This window comes from Rhododendron vialii, chromosome 13a (genome assembly GCF_030253575.1).
Source record: "Rhododendron vialii isolate Sample 1 chromosome 13a, ASM3025357v1".
NCBI classification, from domain to species: domain Eukaryota; kingdom Viridiplantae; phylum Streptophyta; class Magnoliopsida; order Ericales; family Ericaceae; genus Rhododendron; species Rhododendron vialii.
Genome location: NC_080569.1, coordinates 31,461,238 through 31,485,441, shown reverse-complemented (window position 1 = coordinate 31,485,441; position 24,204 = coordinate 31,461,238). Strand labels below are relative to the sequence as shown.

The following is a 24,204-nucleotide window of genomic DNA, read 5'->3' as shown; positions in this document are numbered from 1 at the left end:
GGCTATTGCACATGCAAACAAACAAATGCCAAATGTTATATGCTGGAAATAACATGAATGGTGATTCCGTCTGAAACCTAATCTTGTTAGATTAAGCAAAATATAATCCGAAAAGAAATTGCTTATTTTCATTAATAGGTATTTTATACAAAATCAAGAGAAATTAATAATGTTCTTTACCCGATACAGGAAATGGAAAGAAAGACCAAAAAAGATACCATAATTTGAATGTAGAGAGATTGTCGATCTTCCCATTCACTTTTCAGTCTCACTCATAAAGGGTTTTCATGCAATTTGATAGACTTATTAATTTTTCTAGTTACATGCTATTGTCATTTACATTCCCAAAAAAAAAAATAGACTCTTTGCAATCCGAACGTAGATTGTAGAAAGTATCATATGGCCCATATCTTGGTTAACCTCGGTAAATAATGATTCAAATTTTATCAAGACTCTGACTTGTAAAATTAAATAGATCCTTATTCATCGGAGTCTTTTAGCAAATGTGAACAATTAAGACCACTTTTGGCCGGTCGTGATCGCACAAGCTGCTCTATGTACTCCAAACTTGGACTGCAAAGAAGGCAAATCCAAAAACAACCGGTGTTTCACGGACTAGCTTATGTACAGCTCGACTAATCATTCCATTAGCCTTGAGGTTTCTTATTGGCGGTGCGGTGAGAGTCGAACCTGTGAGTTTGAGAACGTGAGTTTCTGTGAGATTTTATATGAGTCCCGCCAATCAACAAATTACCAAATGAAAACAAACTCCTCAACTAGTGGTTTCTTAGGCCTCTAGGCCTTCACATGTCGTCAGCGTATTTTATTTTAGGCGATATCACAATTATATAATGTTTTCTATTTGCTAAACCCTTGTACTCTCCTTCTCATTAATATATATGATGTTTTTCTTTGATGAAAAAAAAAATAGTGGTTTCTTTGTCAAACAATGTGTAGTGGAGTATAAAGCAAATAAAATCTAACTGGCTAATTTCAAAAAAAAGATGAAAATCATAGCTCAGGCCATGTTTAATGCGGGTCGAGGGGTTTTGGGGCTACAAATTTCACGGGTGCATTAATCCATTATTTTGAACCAAAGATTTTACTTAGCAACTATAGTAATGTACAATCACATAAACTTATTCACATTAAACATGGGGCCCACACACATTGCACGTATGGGTCTCATATTTAATGTGAGTGAGTTTCTGCAATTATATGTACAAATACGAGTGATTGTAGTAACTTCTTAAATTTTAGACCACTAAGCCAATTTCTTGAATTAATATTATATTTTTCACATGTGAGTTTAACTCAAGAAGAGAGAAGACGTCGTACCAACGAATTTTGCTTCTATGCCCCCAAGACTATGAACATTTAGATTGAAAATTTAATAAATCTCAACGATTAGATCAAAACCACTCACAACAACGAGGTGAATGTCCCTAAATCGGATGAGACATCATAATCGGATCCCATATCGCCTCATAATATACTACTATTGTTTGGAATTGTTCAACATACATCAACTAGGTGTACCATGATGGGAAAATTTTTCAGTACCGAGCGGGTACCATGTGGTGCCCGTTTGCGCATCCGAGTCTTTCATTTCGTTTTTGAACGGCTCAGATTTGGAGAGAGAAAGTGTTGAGGTGAGAGGAAAGAGAAAGTTTCACTCTGAACCGTGCAAAAGTGTATCGGACAGCTCAGATGCACCGAACGAAAACCTCGTGGATCATACCCGTTCCACACTAAAAAATCTCTCACCATGATGATGTCAAAGACGATATCTTCAATTGAAGATGATGCAAGTACGTATCAGGAACCAAACAAGTCCCAAGGACGGAATGTAGGATGTACACTAGACTATGATGACAAGAAATTGACGCGAACCAATGCAAACTTTTACCCAAATCCTAAAAAGATAAATGCTAACCTCATCATTAGATGTAAAATAATGAATAAAAAAATGTATCAATACATAAAAAAAATGTATTAATATCTATAAAATGTATATTAATATCCAAACTTGCCTAGTGGCGGAGATTAACGAGAGCGAATCTTATGTGAGTTTTTACCCACCAAACGCGAGCTTTTAATTTTGTTCTGAAGTCGAGCTAAGAAACTGACTTGGAAATCAAAGGCTGCGATTAATAGCAATATATGACACTACTCTTTCTTTATCCGTATACTCTTTTTTATTTTTTCAAACGAAAATTAACGGTATACCAAGTAGGTGTATTGATTTACTCGAAAGTTTGTTTGCCCAAACTCCCGATTACAATCCGGGGGAAAAAAAAAAAAACTCCCGATTACAAATGGCACAATAAAAAGCGGATCAAAAAAGAAAATAGTACTCCCTCCGTCCCAATTTGTTTGTCTAATTGTCGAAATACGTGTCTTTCAAAAATATTCTTATATGTTACATTTTATAATATTTTTTATGATTTTGAAGATTTTGTATAATAAAACTAATTGAGATCTATCAAACAAGATTTATATTGCATATTAAAAACATTACGAATTAAAAATTATAGCCAATTTTTTAAGAGGTCAAACGCTATCAAAAAGTGGACAAACAAACCGGGACGGAAGAAGTAAAAAATTGGCACAGCAAAAATATTCTTACATTCTCCCTTCGTCCCAAATTTTTTGTTCGATCCGCAAAACGGAGTGTTAAAAATAATATAATTTTTACAAGAAAAAAATCAAAAGTTTTTCAACAACTTACTAGATTTTTAATTTGTGAAAAAAGTGAGTATTTTTAATTTGTGAAAAAAATTTGTACTTTTAATTTGTGAAAAAAGTTTGAATTTTTTCTTAAAAAATTGTATTATTTTTAACATTTCGTTTTGCGAACCAATTTGAGAGACTGACGGAGTAGTACTAATGATTGGGTAGGTTGATGCGTGCACATATTCCAAATCCAATACGGCAATACCCATACCCCCATGAACCGAAAGAGAAAAGAGGGACGAGAGAGAAAAAGATTCATTCAATTATGGGTTTCTCGAAGGATAATCTGATTGGGTTTCTGCTGGCTCTTTCGTCAAGTGCGTTCATAGGAGCCAGCTTCATTATCAAGAAGAAAGGCCTCAGGAAAGCAGCCGCTGCTTCTGGTGTCAGAGCTGGTGATTTTTTATCTGATCATCATTTCCTTTGGGTTTTTGTCTGAAATCTTGATTTTTGTTTCTGGATTTTGGATTTTCTCAAATGGGTATGTCTTTGATTTTCATTTCGATCAGGTGTTGGTGGGTATTCGTATCTTATGGAACCTCTGTGGTGGTTGGGCATGATCACAAGTGAGTTTCATTTCCCCTTCCCTTTCCTTTGTCGTTCTTTTCGGAATCTTTCTATTGATATTTTTGTCCCAGGTAGTTGCAATTTTCTGAATTTTTTGCTCAGGTTCTTGTTCTTTCTCATTCTTTATTTGTTGTGGTATTGTTGTTTTAAATAGGCTCAACATCATCGATACAGGTAGTGGTTTTGGACGGTTTCCCCAATGATAAGATTGGAAATTTTGTAGACTGCAACCTGTTGTCTCTCACATAGTTGAACACTTTTCTTTTTCTTTAAATTAGTCCCACGTGTATCTACTTGGTTGGAATGCCCACTTGATTAATGTACCAATAGATGGAGTAATCCTCGTTGTGATTCTAGCCGACTGACTGTTTGCAGAACATCTCTTTTCCTATGAATTTTTTTTAGTGATTACTGGCGAGGTAGCAAACTTCGTGGCATATGCATTTGCCCCTGCAGTTCTAGTAACCCCTCTTGGTGCATTAAGTATAATTATCAGGTAATTCTTTGGCATTGTATTTCGTTTCATTTTGTACAACTATTGCAGTTCTACTATACGTAATATTTGATGAAATTTAATTTTTTTCCCCTCAACTTCTGTGGTGTGTTCAGTGCTGTATTGGCTCACTGTATCCTGAAGGAGAAGTTGCATCAACTCGGGGTTTTAGGATGTGTGATGTGTATAGCTGGTTCTGTCATCATTGTCATCCATGCACCGCAAGAGCGTCCTATAACTTCAGTTCAGGAGATTTGGACTATGGCAACTCAGCCAGGTTAGAAGAAAACCTTTCTGTTTTTTTTTTTTAAATCGCCAGTAGTATATTTAAATTAATGACCTATCCTTTACTGTCAATTTCAGCCTTTTTGCTGTATGTTGGATCAGTGATCGTTTTGGTATTCATTCTGATCTTCTATTTCGCACCTCAATGTGGGCATTCAAATGTGATGGTTTTCACCGGAATTTGTTCGTTGATGGGTTCACTTTCGGTAAATGTTTTGAACTACTGATGAGTTACATTTTCTGTTCTTACTCTGCTTGACATTGAATAATGCGTGTTTCTTTCCTTTCAAACCATCATATATTCAAGTAGTGCCAAAACTGAACAAACTTGCAGTGGCTGTATTTCTAGAACAATTATTGAATTTCTACAGCAATCAAATGAAACCATGTTTGGTGAGGTGGAGAATCTTGGTCTTGGTTCGCAACAAAGAAAATCAAGATAACGGGAACCATATTACGACTTGGTTTTCTTGAAATGTAGCTTATCATTTCCTTCCTGGAGGACAAGAATTTTTTTCATTTTGTGTTAACAATGTCATCAACTTTAAAGATTCAAACTTTATGCATGTCTTTCAAATGCATCTTTGTATATATGGAAAATAAAAAGGTTTATTCACTTCAAATAGCGAAAATTCTTCCAGGTTTGTGCTATTCAGGTAACAAATTCTTGTTTTCTACCATGTTTCTGGAGGAGAAAAAAAACCTTATATGTTGGTGAATTCATTCCGAAAAGTTAATTTTCTTTTAGCTTCACTTTCATTTACTTTACTTTCTTATACTCTTTCTTTCTCCTATTATTTTCTTGCGACCAAACATAGCTTAATATCCTTGCGCTTTGATGAATTGAGTTGTGTACAGAGGCTTGTGTTAGGGATATCCTTAAACTCTTCTGTTATTCATCTTAGGCACATCGGTTTTGAAAAGACTGATGACAAGTCTCTACAGGGAGGTTTCTGTAAAAGTTCATCTCCGAGAAGAATTTTGTACTGTGCCTGGAGAAAATGGTTCCAGAAGTGGATACACCTCTTGATCTTGTTATCCACGTACAAAGCAATAAGGAATGTCAAACGGCTTTTATTCAGTTCCTATGCTACTGTGTTGAGGTGGGGAGGGTGGTTCTCTTCTAGCGGCCAACTTGTTTTGTAATCATACCCTTATTTCTTGGTTGGGCAAGTGCACAATAGTAGGACTACCTTTTGTGTGTACTTCCATTTCTTTTAGGGAAGGGCAGCAGGGTTGAGAGTGAGTCTTGGGAAACACTCTTTGATTCTGGTTGGTAATGTGCCAAATGTAGGAGGTTTAGCTCATTTTGGGTCGTCGGTACTTACGTTAAACATATTTGGTTTTACTTTTGGGCTCTTCTTTCTGCTGAGACATATTTGGAATGCTACCGTCTAATGAGGGTAGGCTTACGTTGGTGAAAAGAACACTATCAGGTTTACCTGGGTAGATGGGGACAGAGTTTGTGCCCCTATTAGAAAGAGTTGTCTAGGGGTTCAAAGTTTTGTAATTAAGCTCTACGGGGGAATGGTTTGGAGATATATGTGTGAGTGGGATAGATTTTGACAAAGTTGGTGTACTCAAAATATGGTAGCATGTGATGGTTTAGTCGTTGATGGAGCTTTCTATGTCATATAGCACAAGGCTTTGGAAAGGTATCCTGCATTGGTAGAAAGGTTCCTAGAATCGCAAGTAGTTTGTCATTGGAATTGTTGTGAATGTTCGATACTGGAGACATCTTTGGTGTAGGGAGGGTAAGGTAGAGGTGTGTTTCCCAGCACTTAAAAAACACAGCTCCTGTTAAAAATCTCTGTCTAGAAAAGAAGCTGATGGGAACTAAGTAGGAAGAAGAGTTCACACATACTGACGTGCGTTAAGCAGACTAGAGAGTGTACAGATTTTGAATTTCTAGATACACTAGTAATTTATATCCTTCTTGGATTATTCCAAGTATTTTCTCTGTACCCTTATTGAATGGTGAGCAGTTACTTGTATGTGCGTTGTGTGTGGGTAAAACTCAAATTTTGCATAAAATATATCTTTTGGAACTTTGACTATACCTGTTTTAGCTAGGTGGATATTTCGTTCTTCTACTGCTCTTTTTCTCCTCTCTTCTTATTATTCTTCCATCTTCTCTATTTTCTCCTTCTTTCCCTTTTCCTTGAGTTAATCCTTTCATGTTTCGTCTCCTATTCTCTGTCCTCACTGAGTCTATCAGCAGTCAATTGGATACAGCTTTCTCTCAAGCGTTGAGGGAGTAGATGGATCTTCTTGTTTGATCCAGGCTATCCAATCTTTAGGAGAGGGAGGTCGAGGAGTTGGTGGATCATCTTTGTCTGATTGGAGTTTCGAAGATTTGAGGAAATTCGGTTATGAAGCTTTGGTGGAACATAGGGTATTGTATCTACCTTGGAAAGTTATTTGGGTGTCTAAGGCTCCTCTAAGGGTTGCACTTTTTTTTTTTGGGTGCAGTCAGTTGTGCATTGCAAGATCCTTACAATTGCCATCTTATTGTGATTCAGTGAAAGCTTGCCAGCCACTCAATTGGTTTTGTAATTTAGGTATAAAGACCAATCAGTTAATCACTTCTGTATTCACTATACAAGTGGATGGAGATATGTGGTCTTTGCTTCTAAATCATACTTGTGTACCCGAAGAAATATTTTACAGGACATACTAACCTATATTTAACCTTCAGATTTACGTTAGATTTTTCTTTTGTAGTTAGTACTGGGATAGAGTTGACAATGAATCTATATTATTTCGAGTAGACACAACGTACAGGTGACTTCCATCTCCTTTTGATTTTCCCTACAACATATACAAGGTTGTCCCTTGGGCCTTACATATTAATATCGTTTACTTATCGAAATTGTTATATGATCAAGCAATTTAAATCATTTGAACCTTAAAATGCTTTACTGCTGGCCTTTTTTTGCGACCCTAGCCATTTGTGGAAATGGATGTTTAAAAACTTTCTTCTTTAAGCTGTCTGCTAGGACCATCCTTCTATCGATTGGATGAAGTTTTACATCGTGTACCTTTATGTTATACCGTTACACTGGTTTATATTTTAGAAATTTCTTGTTTGATGTACAGGTGATGAGCGTTAAAGCCCTTGGAACTTCATTGAAATTGTCATTGGAGGGAAATAACCAGTTAATCTACCCAGAGACGTGGTTTTTTATGATTGTTGTGGCTACATGTGTCGTCACCCAGATGAATTATCTCAACAAGGTTAGTAAGTTATGACTTATGACTTATGTTCTGCTAGATTTTACTGCCTGTTATGCATACCCAATTTTTAGACTCCAACTCACTCCCCATGCTATGTATGATAAATTAAACCCCCTTCTCCCATGCTGAGCGTAACTCTTCCAGCTCTAGTTGCTTGACATGCAATGTGGGATGACAAATTAGGCCGCTTTGTCTCTCCCCACCATTCGTGTGCCATTCCCCATCCCTTTTGGTTTAGACTGTTAAAACAAAGCAGTACCCTGTAATATATCTACTAATGGTCCTCCTGGAGGAGTAAATTAGGTACAGGCCTAACCTTAAAATAGTGCTCAAAGTAGCTGTGCTAGTACTAACCATAAAGAAGGAGAAAAAGTTAATTCAAAGAAACCAAAAGGTAATCAGTTTTGAGCTATGTAGCACGGACACGGATACAGATATAGACACGGATACGGGACACGGCAATTCTAAAAAAATGGGATACGGACACGGCGGGTGACGTGCCACATGTAGAAATAAATAAAAAATAAATAAATGTACATAATTAAAAAAAATTATGAACCATTGTATATGAATAATTTCACAAATTGTATAAATTTTTTTTCAAAGGCATAATTACAGTTTAACCCATATGTTTTGAATAATTTCATATTAACCCCCAAAAATTAAAAAAATATTACATTTTGACCCCTAGACGTGTCCCCTATCAAAAAATAATAAAAATTATTGGACACGCCACGTGGCGTGTACGTGGTGTGTCCAATACGTGTCTCTGCCGTGTCCCCGTGTCCAATACGTGGACATGGTGCCCTTTTGGAGTGTCGGTGCTACATAGGTTTTGAGCTTGTTTCTATTCAAATCAAGTCTGGTAATCAGTTTTGAGCTTGTCTTGATCTTTCTATTCAAAGCAAGTCAGTTTTGAGTTTCCAGTGATCTCTTACATTCACTCTGTGTGCGCTTGTGTTGTGTGTGTGTGATGTGGTGATGGTGGTGGTGGAAGAGAGAGAGTAAAGTTAATCTGGTTCAATGGACTCCTCCCTGGTGGTGGTAACGGCAGCTCATGGCATTTGCTATATAACTTTGAGGGCCATGTAAAGTTTGATTATATACTTCTACTCCTAGAATAGTCTGAAATAGTTTGGCTATATTTACATGAGGCCACGAGGGTCTTATTTTGCTGGTTTCAGTTGTAGGTGGAAATGAAGCACAAAGAAAAAAAAGTCTTTTCCTTAATATGTCAAGTAGAATGTCTTTACCACGTGGAGGTCTTACTTATGGTTCACAATTGATAACCGGTGTCCATCCACTTTTCGTTATTGCATCTGGTGATACTGAGGAAAAAGTGCTTCATGTCAAACCATTGACTGAAAGAGTGTTAAGATTATAACTTCCATCTCTGTCCATATATTAGCAGTTGAAGCTGCACTGGGGGCAGTTTTCTTGCCAGGCTTCGATGTGCATGTTGGTTTTTGGTGTAAAGATTCAAAATTTCTTGAATTTGAATCAATGCTTAAGTTGGCTTAATTTCATAAGTGCGATATGGTTTAATGACATGGCCTTCATGTTTCAGGCTCTTGACACTTTCAACACTGCAATTGTTTCCCCCATATATTATGTCATGTTCACTTCGCTTACAATCATTGCCAGTGTTATTATGTTCAAGGTAATTTCAATTCACTTTCATTGATGGCAGCTTAATTGAATTTCTCCTCCCACCTCCCAATGTAGATTCTTTTGAGGTTTGATTTGGCGTAGGAGAGGTGAACCCGAGGTTCTTGTTTCCATTTTACGGGAATGACCTCCTGAATTTAGTCTTAACAGTGCTTGAATTCTTGAGGTGACTGCTAGGAATTTAGTATCAATGGTGGTGAACAAGAAGCACTTATACATGTCCACGACATGACACGAATATGCAGACACATCATTCCTAAAAATTAAGGACACAGAGACAGACACATCCAATATAATGTCTATATACATGTTAAACATTCATCTTATAAGTTCCTATTAAAATTACAAAATGATATTTCTATCAAATTAGAATCTTGTACAGAAGTAATTTTCACGTTAAAAAGAATATGTAAATCAACAGGTACTAATTGAGTATTCATCAACTAGCCATCCATGGCAATTTGACTTCGGACCAACTTCTAAAAATTGCATCATAACCTCCTGATGTCCCAAACATGACACTATTGTGTTTGACACAAAAAGAAAAAGAAAGTAAAAAATGGGACACATATTTAAGCTTGTCTAGCAGTTGTTCAGAGCTGTCATGCTGTGTCCGTATCTGATATGTCTTGGACATGGATATGTGGGCTGGGTAGACGTTCGAGTGCTTCTTATGTTTGAGCCACGCATGTTCCGCACCTTTCTGTGATTTTATCTACCAAGTATAACCGCTACATACATGCCTCACTCTAACGTCAGTAAAACATTGCTCTGAAATCACTCGCAAATGATGTTGTGTTTAATATATCTGGTGAAACATTCAACTTGTTTTGTTACTGATGACTATGGAAAAAATTATTTTACCAGGACTGGGATGGGCAAAGTGGGGGAAGCATCGTATCAAATATATGTGGCTTTATTGTTGTGCTTTCTGGAACCATCTTGTTACACGTGACCAGAGACTTCGAGAGAAGTTCACCTTTCAAAGGTGTGCTATTTGTTCGTACCCTACCCTTTTCTGTTTCTCACTCTACTATTTTAATGGCTCTTATTCAATACCCAGAGGTTCATCCTTATATGTTTCAAAGCAAACGCAGGTAATTATGCGCCCCTTTCACCTTCGTTTTCAGCTGGACTGTGTAATGGAAACGGGGAATTGCCGAACCATGAAGAGGAAGATGAGCCATGTTCCGAGGAAGTTTGCCTAAGAAGACAAGAACTCTACCCATAGACAAACGAAATACAGCCCTTATTAGTTTACGGAAAAAGTAGGCAAGGTGAAGTTCAAATTCAAAGAACTGCTAATAGAGAGGATGCTAGTCAAATAATTCAAGATGGCAGCTAAAGATCAACTCAATAGCGCAATGACAAAAAAAGGTTCTCAAGAACTTGTTTGGTTGATTGTTCAGTGAGTCAGTGACTAACATTCTTAGGGCTCAAATCTATAGATATAGTGAGCATACTGGATCTTAGGGGCGGTTGCTAATTTGTACAGAGCGTGCAAGATTGATGATTTTGAAAATGTGAAGCGTAGTTCGTTGAACGTCTGAAAAATGAAGGGTGGTTTTTTGGGTATTGACATGAGATTATGCAAAACTAGGTGGACCTAAAAACCAAATCAAATGAGTGCTGGATCCCCTGGGCAAAAACCTCCACTTGACAATTCATTTGCAGTTGTGCTACACTGGGAACTTAGTGGTATTCTTCAATTGTTGGGGGTGAATTTTTTCTTGAAAGGAGTCTTTGTACAGTATTTGTTAGCATTAACTAAAAATCTAATTGATTGATTGATATTGTTTGAAACTTTTAAAGTGAGACTTGATGTGTATGTTCTCTTGTTTGGGAGCCTATTCGGTTTCACTTGCGTCGGTCCAATTTTTATCATTGATATTATTATGACTCAGGTATCAGAGTTAATTTACAAACACCTCAACTAATTTTAAGAGGTCAAATCCACTATCTAATAGCGGAGGCCTAATTATAGCCATAGCACTCGGAAGGTTTTTGACATGAGATCTAATGTTAAATTTGACACCAAAGATTTTTCTTTTTTTCTTTTTTTGAAGAGAACTTAACCATTTTTTGATGGTAAAAAGTAGCAATGGCTGTACTTGAATTTTGTGAAGAAAAAAAAAACAGCCAAAAAATGACTTTGGCTGCTTATATATAGTAGCAGAACGACTTGCTTGAGGAGAACTCTTCCAAGCTCATTAGAACATTACCGTAAATTGTCTAACTGCAGAGAGACTTCAGATTCCGTCCAGTATGGGTTACCCTCCAGTCCCGTTCAGTTCGGCCTTTTGTGGTCCATTTCCGGGCACACAACAATGATCGGAACCGTTCACATTTTAGAGCTCGTCGAGACTAACGACCATACCAAAAATCACGTTGATTGGATACCGTATATCATTTCAAAATGCATTAATGTTGTCTAAAAAAAGGGGTGAAACACAGGATTACAACCCTTCAACACATTTTTTCGAAAACTGAATACATTTTGAATGATATCAAACGGTATCCGATCAACGTCATTTTTGGTATGTTCGTTGGTCTCGATGAGCTCTAAAATGTGAACGGTTCCGATCATTGCCGTGGGCCCGAAAAGGGCCCACAAAAGGCCGAACCGGACGGGACTAGAGGGTAACCCATACTGGACGGGATCTGACTCCCTTCTATACAATCAAATAGTTCGGGGATGTGTGCCTATCAAACACTGAATTAACTAAGCCCGGGAACAAGTATATCCAATCACTCCAACAAAATAGTATGACTAACCAAGAGACTCTTAAATTAATTTGGGCTGGTACTAGAATAATGTATAACTCTAAATATTACTATTTTCTTTTCACAAGTCACAACTTTTAATTAAAAATAAATGTATCTTAATAAAAAGGGTAAAAATAAGTATTGAAACTTTATAAAATTTCCAATATTATTACACATATCTAAATTATAAATTGCGTTCGAGACTGTTAGATGCACGTAAAGCTTTGGCTTACATGCATCATGTAAACCACTCTGTAACTAGCAAATTAGTACTAGGGCTAAACGTAACTTCGGCCACAACGTTCTGCTTTTTTTGTTTTTGAATTTCGGAACAAAAAATGGAACCGAAGATTGAGAAATTCTTCGAGCCTGTTGTGTTGACTCCGTTTCAAAGTACCCCTTCTCTTGATCGGCAGTTTCAAAGTATCCCTTGGTCCGATGCCGACTCCGTCGCTGTAAGGATCACCTTTTCTCGAGCATTTCCCCTTTTCCTGTCGAACTAATTCAGTGTTGTTTTCGATTCGCTACGTCAGTATTGGAACATTTGCTTCCCAAGTCCTTCTCTCTGTATATCTTATACATACATGTATCACTCTGATGAAGTCGAAATTAGGGTTTTGTTTGGAGTGATTGCTTGTGATTTCACTTTGTGTGCTGTTTTTCTTTTCCCTGGTTGCTCCACCAATGTCATTTATGTATTGCTTTGTGCTCTACTACTCTGACGGTAATGGAAACAAGTGTAACGGCGTTTGGCTCTTAGTTGCACGAAGCGGAAGCGGGGGCGGGAGTGTGGGAGCGAGGGAATGCAGAAGCTGAGTGTGGGAGGAGCGTGTACAAATATCATGAAAATAATGTAGCATAGAGTATTCACTTTAAAAGTACAATCATTTTAGGAATTTAAAATATGGGCCAAGTCCTCCGTAAGTTTAAGAAATGAGCTAGCGTTACAATATAGTATGATTTTCTTTTCAAGATATCATGACTTGGCTAGATATATGAGTTCATCAAAGACCAAGTAATAAAACCGAGTGATGAATCCCTATATTTCTATACAACGATCATACAAAAGCTCTCATCTTTGTAAGGAGCGAGCTCTCATCTCATTGTGAGTGGGCTCCCGTCAAGCTCCTTAGTTGGGAGTGCAAAAGCGGGCTCCCAAGGTGGGAGCGGCACCAGGAGCTCCCTCAAACTAAAATTTGGCTTGTTTAACACTGTAATGTCTTACTACCTCCGTCCCAAATATTTGTTTGGTCCGCAAAATGAGGACTTAAATGTAATAAATTTTCCTCGAGAAAAAATTAAAGAACTAATGGATTTCCAGTAGAATGTTGAAAAAATTTAGAATTTTTATTGGGAAATTTGTATTATTCTTAAATTCTCGTTTTGCGGACCGGACAAATATTTTGGGAAGGAGGGAGTATTTTGCTTAGTTATGAGAGAATCTCGAGCCCTACATTTTTTTTAATACATTTAGGCCCTGTTACGCTAAGGTTCTTATTTTTTAAATGCACTTTACGATACATGTCATTCTTTCACAATACATCACCTTTAATTCAAAAAATAAGTACTTATTTTTGTAAGGACTAAGGAGAATGGGGCCTTACACTGAAAATTTGAGTGAAAAAACCTTAAAACTCACTCCAATCTTTGACTCGAACCCATACCAAATTGGGTTTTACTTGATTTGTACTTAAATTATGGGAAACTATATTCTTTATTAAAATTTAGAAGCTATTTTAAGTCTCTTAAATATGCAACTTTGCCATTAATGAACCTTTTATTCAAAATTATGCTTACAATTGAGTTTGTCAATTGGATTGTTTCATACCAAACAAACCTTTTACCCAAATTAATAGTCAAATTTGAGGGAAAAAATAAGAGTAAGGTTTTGAAATGGTCTAACTCGTTAATGGAATTGGAAACAAATTGGAGGTCCTATAATGTTGTGTGAGAGAGAAAGCTCATTGATTCATAATGTAAATTAAAAATACTATCAACCTATGATAAATGAAACTGCTGAGAGAAATTAGAGAATTTTCAATCCCATTGCAACATCATACACGGACGGGCATAAAACTAAAGTATTGAAGCGAGTGTTTCTCTTGTATAAACTGCCATTGTTCTTTTCTTTGTTTTAGCTGGATTGTTGTATTGTTCTTTTGCATTGAGGCCTAGTTTCCCAAATGTGCTAAAAGTACAAAGTTCCTTCACAAAATACACAGGGAAAAAAGTACTTTTAGTACATTTGGGAAACTACCCCTAAGCATGGGGAAAGTATCCGATCATTATTGGGATCTTGAAGCAGATAATGTAGAGAAAAAGACAATCTTGTTTGGCTTGGCAGTATTATGTTGAGGGAGATAAATAGTGGATAATCTTCTACGATATATGTTTACTGGAGAGAGAGCATATAAATTTTTTGATAAAGTGCTATATGTATGTAATGTATTGATAAAATGGAAGATATGCTCATGTTTCTCGGTTGAAAATTTTACTATTCTAGAGGTTTCTGAATTTGTCTAAAGTCTTGTTAACGGGATCGATGCATTGACTTCAACACTCCATATTCCCTTGGGCTACTGATTGTTATACTGTTAACTTTTTCATTCTCTTGTTTTGGCCTGATTGATGAATTTTTGATCTCGTGATGTTTGCATTGCCCGTCACTTAACTTTTCTGCTGTCATACCTCTCTTGTTATACCGTGTGCTATGTTGCTTGATCCATCTACACGTTTCGAGAATCTGACACTTCAACCCTTAACTCGCTGTTAGTTCTTTAAGCCCTTCTAGTTTTCCCTTGTTAGTATTTGATTGATTTACAGCCCAGAAGACTTAGCCCACGGTGGGTTGGGTTGGAGATATGTGCCCAGAACGAGTAGTTGGAAATCTATTCAACAAGCATATCTATGGAATTTTCCCTATCCTAAGGAGCTGTTGTCATACTCCCTTAGTTCAACACCAACTTCTGTAAACTAGAACAGGATGACCTTTTGTCATTGTACAAGCTGTGTTTCCCTTGCTGTTCAACTAATCCTGATACGCTTGACCTGTTTAATAAATGCTGTTCGATCACTTGTTCAACTTAAGTCATTGTTTCTGCTGTTTCTTGCCGGCTGCTGATTACTGATATATTTTCAGGATTGTGAAAGAGAGGCTGCTGAGGCTGAGAAAGGCTCCTCTGATGAACGTAAAAGTGAATGTCAGATGAAGTTGTCATGGGCTCTTGTTCACTCAAAAAGACCGGAAGATGTGCTGCGCGGGATTGCTATGCTTGATAGTGGGAAAATAGATGTGGCAGTTAGCATCCCTCCGTGTATGTGAATTGCTGGGCATCTTTGGCTTTTTAAATTGGTTAATGATATCCGCCGCGGAATATATTTCACAGTACCTTTTGCACCTCATACGCGTATAAACACACTACAAACACCATGCCTACATGTCGGACCTGTCATGCGAGAAAATAATGGGACCCATTAGGAGGTCAAGAGATTTGGTGAGATATTTCTGTGATGTGAAGCAGCCCTTTACTCTGTTGGACCCACCATGTGTAAATGTGGGTTTGTCATCTTCGAGGGTAATGAGACCCACCATACCCCATGGGAGACATATTGGAGGTTAGCCGATGCGGTCCATTGATATTTAGAGGCCCTCTTTTAGCGTTGTTAGGACTTGCCTGTGTTGGCAAGCCTCTGATGTGGTGTTGGATATGTTGTCTTTTTAATCTAACCGGAACTTTCCATAGTGCCGTTGAGTCTCTGGCGTTTGCTCCTGCTTGTTTTCTTAGTTTTTGCTAAGTTGACTTTCGGCACCTTTTTTCTTCTTCAGAGTGTTGACTGGTTACCTTCTTTTTTTTTTTTGGCAAAACCCTTGTTCGCAGCTTCTCTGGCTGTTTTTAGCAGCCCACTGCAAATGAAAGAGAAGGTCTATCTTCTGGCTGTTGGACATTACAGAAGTGGAGACTATACAAGGAGCATGCAGCTTGTTGGACAATGTTTGGAGGTCTGCTTTTATGGATGCGAGTTGACATCCAATAGCTGTTTTTTGATCTCTGCATCCTTGTTTGTCAATTTTGGCTTCTTGTTGACATGCAATGTCTGTTTGCTTCCATTGTTTATTAGTTGGATCTGGAATTTATGAGGGGAAGACACTAACATCTTTCCTGTTTGGTTGCGTTAGTAAAATGAGAAGTAAATACATATGTTTGGGGAAAATGTATTTTTGTCTAGTTAACTATGAAGAATGAGGTAATAGGCATCAATAAGTATGGACTACGGAGTAATATAATTGCACTTTCAGTTTCCTTTCCCTGACTGATCCAATACCGCATATATTTATTTTATAGGGTTCCAAGTTTATGGCAATGCTACTACAAAGTTTAATGTGTATCCCCAAACTGTTAGAGATTGCCTCGTAGGGTAATGACCTATGTTGCAGCTTATGTTAACCATTCCTGGTAGATATTATTGTAGTAGTAAAGAGCATGCCAAGTTGCACTTTCGTCACTCAGATTTATGTAAAGAATGTCAGTCCAGTTTGACAAGTGCATTCTGTTTCTTTCTTTCTTTCTTTGTTTCTTTTTCTTGTTAAGTTGGTATTTGACATGTCGGTGTGAATTTGTAGATTGCACCTGATTGCATGCAGGCTCTGTCCCTAAAGAAAGCAATTGAAGATAAGATCACCATAGGTAAGAACTAAGAGCATCTGCTAATGCCAGTAGTTAGTGCTTGCCTTTATTTTTGCAGCATTTGACATTAGACATAGTAGGAAGTTTGTTAACCTTGTAAGGTCCCAGAATGCTTGTTGACTGCAGCCAGCCCTTTTTCTGGCTACTTGTTGGCCCAATCCCATTAAAATAGTGCACAATCATCCAAGTCCATTGGCTGTTGCAACAGTTCCATACCACAAAGACATTTATTTTAGAGCTGTTTCTCTGTCTTGTTTCATAAGAATCTGTTGAACACCCCAACGTTTTATATTCTTATTTGCCTCTAGCTACTTGCTTAATCCGGAAGTTTTCATCACCCCATTCACCCATTTTGTTTCAGACCAATCTCAGTTCTCATCTCATCAACCTTCAGAAACCATTGATTTGCAACATCCCATTATGCAAAAGAAAAAGAAGGGTCAAGTGCAAACGAGGGAAAGGAATCCTAATTGGACTAAGGAAGAAGATGAAGCACTTTGTAGAGCATGGTTGCGTATCCCGGAAAATCCAACAGATACTGACTATACAGGAGCAAGGTTATGGGATCGAATTCGGGAAGAGTTTATTGACATATTGGGTTATGAGGCAGATAGGGCTAACACGGGTTTGATGCACCGTTGGTCAAGCATTCAGCCCCGCCTTATCAAATATTCCGGATTTGTACGCTCAGTAGAGGGGGGGACTCATACCAGTGGCTATAATGGTGAAGGATTGGTAAGTTTAGTTCCTAAGTTATGGTACTCAGCCCTATTTAAATTGAGCTTAGACTTTGATTCTTGTTTATTGTTTGCTATACTATAGATAGGAGCTGCAAAACAACTGTACTACATATCTGAGGGTCGCCCTTTCAAATGGGTTGGCTGTTGGTTAATCCTTAAAGATTCCACAAAATGGAATAGCTATACCCAAGAGCATGAATGCAAGAAACATAAAATTGCACGAAGGAAGAGAGATGGTTCGGATTTGGATGTTGAGCAAACTTTAGATTCTTTGAATCCATCAACTCTTGCAACACTGGGTTCAAATGCAGGTTCAGTTAGCCTTGACAATGGGAATTCACCATTGAGCCAAGGATCACATGAATTGCCAAGACCCCTTGGACGAAAAGTGGTGAAGAAAATACACCGAAAGAAGAACCTTGATCACTCAGAGGCTTTGAAGTTCTTTGCGGAAGAATTTAACAATTTGAGAAAGGAGCAAAAAGAGATTGCTGAACAAGAGATCAATATGGCAAAACAACGAGAACAAATGAAAATACAAGCGAAACTCGAACTAGAGCGGATGAGGATTGCAGCGAAACGTGAGAAAGAAGACATGATTTTTGAGAAAGAGATAATGATGGCTGATCCGAATTCGCTTCCTACCGAAGAAGGGAAAGCTTGGGTCATTGCGCAACAAAAGGCGATTTGGAGGGCGGAGTCTAAACTCGAACGAGAGCGAATGAGATTTGAAGCTAAACACGAGCAAGAGAGGATGAAGTTGGAGAAAGAGATCATGATGACTGATCCCAATTTGGTTCCTACCGAGGAAGGGAAAATTTGGTTTGTCGCACAACAAAAGAAGATTTGTGCGCGTTCGGTGCAAGGGGTATAAGAGATGGCTCAAGTCGCGTGTTTGAAACTGGTGGACTCCCCAAACCCGACTGACGTTTAAAAAAAATTGTTTTTATTTGGCCCGAACCCAACTGATATACTTATTTGAAACTGCCCGTGCACCCTTTTAGACGGCTCGGAAGTGTGCAGTACGGTGCTGTGTATCTCACTGCACAGCACTAATCTGAAGTCCCCCTTTTAGTTGGTCGAGCCGGGTTGGTTCTTAAGGTTTTTTTTATTTAAATTTCGCGTGTTTTGTTCGTATTGTCCAAATTTTTTTAGATTTGCCTAATATTTTTTTTAGATTAATCATCTATCACGATAAGAAAAGTTTAAAAAATAAAAAATTAGGACCAAAAGTAAAAAAAAAAAAAAAAAAAAAAAAAAGCTCAGTATGAAACAATAGACTTTTTTTTGTCTAAACTATCATCATATACGAATTTTTTCAACATTGATCTATGTTTTTATACTTATTCGATTCATTTGACGAATAATTAATGTTAAAAATTATAGTAAAAATTGAACAAAAAATTACGAAAAATAAAAACTACCAAAAAAAAGTTATGGACAAAAAATACTACTAGTTTATTAAAAATTAACAAATCAAGTTATAGCCGTGAAAACTTTCAATGCAATGATAATTTGTAATGTCTCTCTCATATGGTGTGAGACTTATACATGCATAAAATCTACATCTTGTGAGAGGACGTTACAAATAATCGTTGTATTGAAGATTTTTTCGTACCATAGCGGATAGCATAGAGAGTCCAAAACGAATATTTCCACATTTTCATAGGATTAAGTCGGCAGTATTTTTGTCATTTTTATTCTCAGTATCTAGTAGTAATTATTATAATGTCAAATTTTAATTTTGAGAGGAAAAAAGAGCTTTTCTTTCTTGCATCCCAAACAAGACATACTGGGTCTCATCTTCTAGACACACCATTATATGTATTCAGCTGTTTCTTTCTCCTCCTCTCAGATTTCGTCGCTGCGAAGGCACAAAACGTTCTTCTTCTGCTCTTCTTCCCCCGTTGAAAATCCTTTGAGAAATGGAAGCGAAGATTGGGAAATTCTTCGAGTCGGTGGGCAGCTTCTTCACCGGCGGCGACCACATCCCTTGGTCCGATGGCGACATCGTTGTCGTAAGTATTTCGTTGCTGTTCGAATTAATTAGGGCTCTTTTTGTCTGAATTGCTTGCTAATTTTTTTTTTTTCCCCCTACTACTTGATTTGCTTTCAGTTTCACCATAACCTCACTCAGTTCGTATATATGTATGGACATACGTGTTGTCTTTCTGATGTAGCTGAACTTAGGGTTTTGTTCGGAGTGATCATTCTTTATTTCCCATTCTTTACTCTCTTTTTTCAGTGTTATAAAACTGGCCGCCTTGGCTGACTAGTCCCCACCTAGGCGCTAGGCTAGGCGGTGATCCAACCCCTAGATTAGGCAGCCTACTAGTCCCGCCTAGGCGCTAGGCGACCGTCTGGTCGGCTGCCTAACGATTTTTTGAACATTGATTGATTTTTGATTTTTTTTGCTGATTAGTTCTCAAATGTCGTTTTTGAGTTTGCTTTGCTCGACAACTTCTGAGGAATCTGAACATACTGAAAGCAAGTGTGTACAGGACGGTTGTTGGCTTGTGTAGAACTTTGGTGTCTAATGGTTTTTGGATGGTTATCCTAAGCTGCTAATGGAATTGGAGGCAAATTGGCTAAAATGGACATATTGAAAAGAACTCTCGTGTCTAATGGTTTTTGGATGGTTATCATTTACTTTGTATGTAAGTTAATAGGGTAGCTTCTTTTTGCAAGATCCCATTAGTTCTGTGCCCACCAAGCGTGAGTAATGAGTGTTGTGGCATTGTTGAAATTCAATTTGACCTCAAAATTGTTTTGACGAACTTATTAATTGCCTCTGTGTGTGTGTGTGTGTGTGAGAGAGAGAGAGAGAGAGAGAGAGAGAGAGAGAGAGAGAGAGAGAGAGAGAGAGAGAGAGTGTGTGTGTGTGTGTGTAACTTCTTGCCTTTATGTGGTGGTCTTACATTACTAAACTGTTGTTCGTTGCCATTATGGGGTTCTTTGTCCATCAGTACCTAGTTAATTCACTAATTGTGTAACATAGCGGGGTGTGTGTGTGCGAGAGAGAGAGAGAGAGAGAGAGAGAGAGAGAGAGAGAGGATCAGGTAACGTTTTGCCTTGGTGTGGTGATCTTACTTTACTAAACTGTTGTTCGGTGGCATTCTGGGGCTCTTTGTCCACCAGTACCTAGATAATTCAGAGAGAGAGAGAGATGATCTTGTAACGTCTTGCCTTTATGGGGTGATCTTACAATACTAAACTCTTGTTCTGTACCATTCTGTGGCTCTTTGTCCATCAGTATCCTGATAATTCAGTAATTGTGTAACATAGCGTTTTAAAGTTGCTTGTTAACTAGGCCTACGCATAGACCTGAGGCTCTTACTATACCCTGTTTTTCTTTCTTTTGCCCGAATACCTGAATCCTTTGGTTATCCTGTTATTTGTATCATACCATATCATATCCAACAACTCTTGCCAATCCTTTTTGTTTGAATGATGAGAATGCACCAGATGGTTGGCTTATATGGTTAAGACCTGGTTCCGTCTTTGATTAACAGCTGTGGTCAATTAAGTCTTGCATGAAACATTTTTGAGCCCGCACTTTTGTCCAATTTACTTCTCATAGGTTTGTGCACATGGTTCCATCTTACTCAGAATTTGGGGTATTTGCCACTCACAAATGTTATCTACATCCTTTTCTTTTCTTTTTTGGATTTTCCCTTCTTGTTGAGGTCATTGGTCTCTACAGTTCGACCATTATTTTGCAAAACTAACGAATGGAATGTGCCAATGTCATCGTTCCCACACTATTCAACCACCGGCTCTTACAATAATTTCCTTCTAGTTCTCAACTAAACGTGACAGGGTTGAACAGTTTAAGAAATGATGTTTGGTTACTGGTTTTCCTGCATCCTGCCATGTAAGCTAAGTCACATAATGTGCTGGTGCGAGCGTGGAAAGCTTTGATCGAAAGCATCCCAAAGTAATATAATCTGTGAGGGTGAGGTTGACAGCGGGAGCTGGGTCCTATCGAAGGATTTTGTGACTCCACTCTTAGGCATTCGTATTTTCATCTTCTTCTGTTTATTCCTACCTCTTAATCCTGATATATTTGTAGGGTTGTGAACGAGAGGTTGCTGAGGCTGAGAAAGGTTCCTCTGATGAGCTTAAGAGTGAATGTATCATGAGGTTATCGTGGGCTCTTGTTCACTCAAGAAGACCAGAAGATGTGCAGCGTGGGATTGCTATGCTTGAAGGTGAGACACTAGATGTGTAATATAGCAGGCTTCTGTGTGTGAGAGTCGTTTGTCATCTTTGCTTTGCAACCTGGGAAGTGATTTTGTCACCAAATAATTTCATTCCTTTTGACCCCTTTTTCACCTTATACATGTATCCACACTAAATATACGAGGGTACATGTGGGGTCTACCATATCTGGAAAAAGGGTTGACTGTGTCCTGTGGGGAGATGCATAGGACGTGAAGATATTCGGTGGAATATTCCAGTAATATCTAGCAACAATAGTCATTAGATGAAAACAATCTTTTATTAGTTCCACTAACTGTATAAATGAAAACAATCAATTGTCATACAACATCCGATAGTTTTGGGGGCTAATGAGCTAACTACCTTAGTAGATAGCATACACCAAAGTTCATAACACACTTGTCAACATACCAAAAGGGTATAGTAATTGTGCATTCTGCTCTGACTAAAAACAACTTATGCTCCACCGAATTGGGATTAGCCTACAACAATCAAAGCCAACAGAAATGATAAGGTGCTAATTAGATAGCTCATGATAAAAGGTGTTGACCAAATTGTATTCCCCAGTAGTACACCTACGAGTCTGCGATACAGACAATCAACAGACTGTTTAGGCTAGTAGCTAGCTTCTCTGCTCACTGCACATATCCAAACACATCACACTTCTGAACGTACTCAACCCCCCCTTCTCCGTCCACTATCCCATTTTCAATCTCCATCTACTATCCCATTTTCAATGAGCAAAAGTCCAGATGCTTTTTGATACTTTGATAAATCTGAAAGATGGAGGAAAGAGGATACATCATTTGTATTGCAGCAAATGGTACAGAATTATTCTGCACAAAGGATAAAACTACAGATGCCATAAAGCTACCTCTATTGACCTTTATAAACAACCTTGATACAAAAGGGTTGACTTTTGGTCCCCCCCCCCCCCCCCCGGTTTTTTTTCCCTTTGGATCAAAACTAGCTTCCATTTATGACTTGGGATACCTTCTTGTTGGCAGCTTCTCTGTCTGGTGTTTCCAGCCCACTGCAAATGAGAGAGAAACTTTATCTCCTGGCTGTTGGATATTATAGAAGTGGGGACTATTCAAGGAGCCGGCAGCTTGCTGAGCGTTGTTTGGAGGTCTGATCTCTGTATTCTGGTTCTTTGATACATCACCTGATTGGTGACTTCCAATATCTGTTTCTGATCTATGATATTCTGGTTTGTTTGAGTTGGCATACAATATCTGTTTGCTTCAGTTGTCTATTATTTGTTTGGGATGTGTTTCGATCTTGGATTAATGGAGGTCAAAGACAAAGTGACTATAATATCGGAAAAGAAAATAAGTGGAAGCCAATTTTTTTTCCCATGAAAATGAATAACTGTTTGTCAATAATTTTTTTCCTACCTACAAAAAATGACTTGAGTATTTCTACTTTCATGTCATTTGACAAATTGAAGATCCAAACGTATCCGTATCCATTAAATTTGTCAAGTATCCATTAATTTTGTCAAGTTTTTACAATCATTGCACTGCTGCTAGATGTAACTAGGATCCCGGAGTATTTAGTAGAGCTTTTGGGCTATATGAGCTCTCTGTCATTGTCAAGTTTTACAATCATTGCAATCTGCTTATGTCAGCAATTCTCTGTAGATGTTCTTTTGGTTGTCAGAGTTTGCTAACTTCCACTTTCATCATTGAAAAACTGTTACAAACATGTAGGTGTTCGGATAAAAAAACATGTAGGTGTTTAGACACAGAATATGATTTGGTTTGGGAAGTGCATTCTTTTTCTCTTTTCTTTTTTCTTTATTTCCTTCTCCATTAGTAAATTGGTTCTTTTGTTTCCCTTCATTTATTGTAAATTTGGTATTTGAGAATGTGAATTTGTGATTCTTTTTCAGTTTCTTTTTTTCTTTTGTGGATTGTATTGTTGGTATTTGACAATAAGAACGTGCAGATTCTTCTTCTTCTTCATTTGTTCTTTCAATTTTAAGTTGGTATTTGACGACTGACAATATGAATTTGTAGATTGCACCTGATTGGAGGCAAGCTCTAACCCTTAAGAAAGCAATTGAAGATCGGATTACAAAAGGTAAACAACCAATCGTGTTTTGCTTACCTTCCCTTTTTTTTAATGGCCATTGAAGATCAACCATTGTATAATATGAACTTTCTGCCCTCGTGTTTCGTTGTTTCTTTATCGCAGATGGAGTAATAGGAGTTGGCATTGCTGCAACTGCTATAGGACTATTGGCTGGTGGGATTGCGGCGGCTGTGTCTCGCAAGAAATGATATCATGCTTTATTAAACCGTTGTAACATCAAAACTCACTGGAGTTACCATCCTGTCCCCGAACCCATGTTGAATTTCTTCTAATCTCCTCATGTTTTGCTTTCTGCCATGTACAAAGATTGATGGTTTTGTTCTATGACGTGCAAATATTGATGGTTTACTTTCATGTATAGCATGGATAGCTAAGAACCCTGTTTCCATCAGGATGTGCTTAATCTACATTTGACGGATCTAGCTATCTAGTCACCTATCCTGTAGTATCTTCCAGTTTTGAGACTTTATTTTTTTTGGGTCAAACGGAAATTCAGTTTTGAGACTTTATGGGCCCATCTTAGACCCGTAAAGATGATTTGAATCGTTCTATCTCGTAAACCTCACTAAGGTGTACGGCCTGCTTAAAAATATGTTTAATTACGATGCATACTTTTGCCACTTTGCAAGAAAAATTGAATGGTTAATAGTCCTAATCATTTTTTTCCGTCTGTAGTGAATCATTGAGTTAGCTACTAGCTACTTACATC

At 37.8% G+C, this 24,204-nt stretch overlaps 3 protein-coding genes across 5 annotated transcripts; all 3 read left to right on the top strand.

Moving 5' to 3' along the window:
* The first annotated feature begins 2,890 nt into the window (after positions 1-2,890).
* Positions 2,891-10,814, top strand: LOC131314496 (probable magnesium transporter NIPA4). 3 transcript variants are annotated; one of them, XM_058343171.1, is made up of 9 exons: positions 2,891-3,131; positions 3,246-3,302; positions 3,709-3,799; positions 3,913-4,073; positions 4,160-4,287; positions 7,181-7,318; positions 8,886-8,978; positions 9,854-9,974; positions 10,117-10,814. In XM_058343171.1, the coding sequence occupies exons 1-9, from the start codon at positions 2,906-2,908 to the stop codon at positions 10,215-10,217; spliced, it is 1,116 nt and encodes a 371-aa protein (XP_058199154.1). In that variant the 5' UTR covers positions 2,891-2,905; the 3' UTR covers positions 10,218-10,814. The 3 variants fall into 3 exon arrangements, with proteins under 3 accessions (XP_058199154.1, XP_058199153.1, XP_058199152.1); XM_058343170.1 differs by having other exon boundaries at positions 10,084-10,814; XM_058343169.1 differs by having other exon boundaries at positions 10,075-10,814.
* Positions 10,815-12,017: 1,203 nt separating this feature from the next.
* On the top strand, positions 12,018-18,326 carry LOC131314493 (uncharacterized). Its single transcript, XM_058343165.1, has 6 exons — positions 12,018-12,207; positions 14,892-15,066; positions 15,631-15,752; positions 16,374-16,437; positions 16,799-17,172; positions 17,260-18,326. Exons 1-6 carry the CDS (start codon positions 12,091-12,093, stop codon positions 18,049-18,051), a joined length of 1,644 nt encoding a protein of 547 aa, XP_058199148.1. The 5' UTR covers positions 12,018-12,090; the 3' UTR covers positions 18,052-18,326.
* On the top strand, positions 18,283-23,929 carry LOC131314495 (mitochondrial fission 1 protein A-like). The gene is made up of 5 exons (XM_058343168.1): positions 18,283-19,195; positions 21,250-21,388; positions 22,406-22,527; positions 23,420-23,483; positions 23,598-23,929. The coding sequence occupies exons 1-5, from the start codon at positions 19,103-19,105 to the stop codon at positions 23,681-23,683; spliced, it is 504 nt and encodes a 167-aa protein (XP_058199151.1). The 5' UTR covers positions 18,283-19,102; the 3' UTR covers positions 23,684-23,929.
* The last annotated feature ends 275 nt before the right edge of the window (positions 23,930-24,204 follow it).

Coding starts and splice junctions, on each gene's coding strand:
- LOC131314495 (XM_058343168.1), top strand. CDS start 19,103: ATGGAAGCGAAGATTGGGAAATTCTTCGAGTCGGTGGGCAGCTTCTTC. Junction 19,196..21,249: donor CCGATGGCGACATCGTTGTC/GTAAGTATTTCG, acceptor ATATATTTGTAG/GGTTGTGAACGAGAGGTTGC. Junction 23,484..23,597: donor TGAAGATCGGATTACAAAAG/GTAAACAACCAA, acceptor TCTTTATCGCAG/ATGGAGTAATAGGAGTTGGC.
- LOC131314493 (XM_058343165.1), top strand. CDS start 12,091: ATGGAACCGAAGATTGAGAAATTCTTCGAGCCTGTTGTGTTGACTCCG. Junction 15,067..15,630: donor GGCAGTTAGCATCCCTCCGT/GTATGTGAATTG, acceptor CCTTGTTCGCAG/CTTCTCTGGCTGTTTTTAGC. Junction 17,173..17,259: donor GCTATAATGGTGAAGGATTG/GTAAGTTTAGTT, acceptor GCTATACTATAG/ATAGGAGCTGCAAAACAACT.
- LOC131314496 (XM_058343169.1), top strand. CDS start 2,906: ATGCGTGCACATATTCCAAATCCAATACGGCAATACCCATACCCCCAT. Junction 7,319..8,885: donor AGATGAATTATCTCAACAAG/GTTAGTAAGTTA, acceptor TTCATGTTTCAG/GCTCTTGACACTTTCAACAC. Junction 8,979..9,853: donor CCAGTGTTATTATGTTCAAG/GTAATTTCAATT, acceptor TTATTTTACCAG/GACTGGGATGGGCAAAGTGG.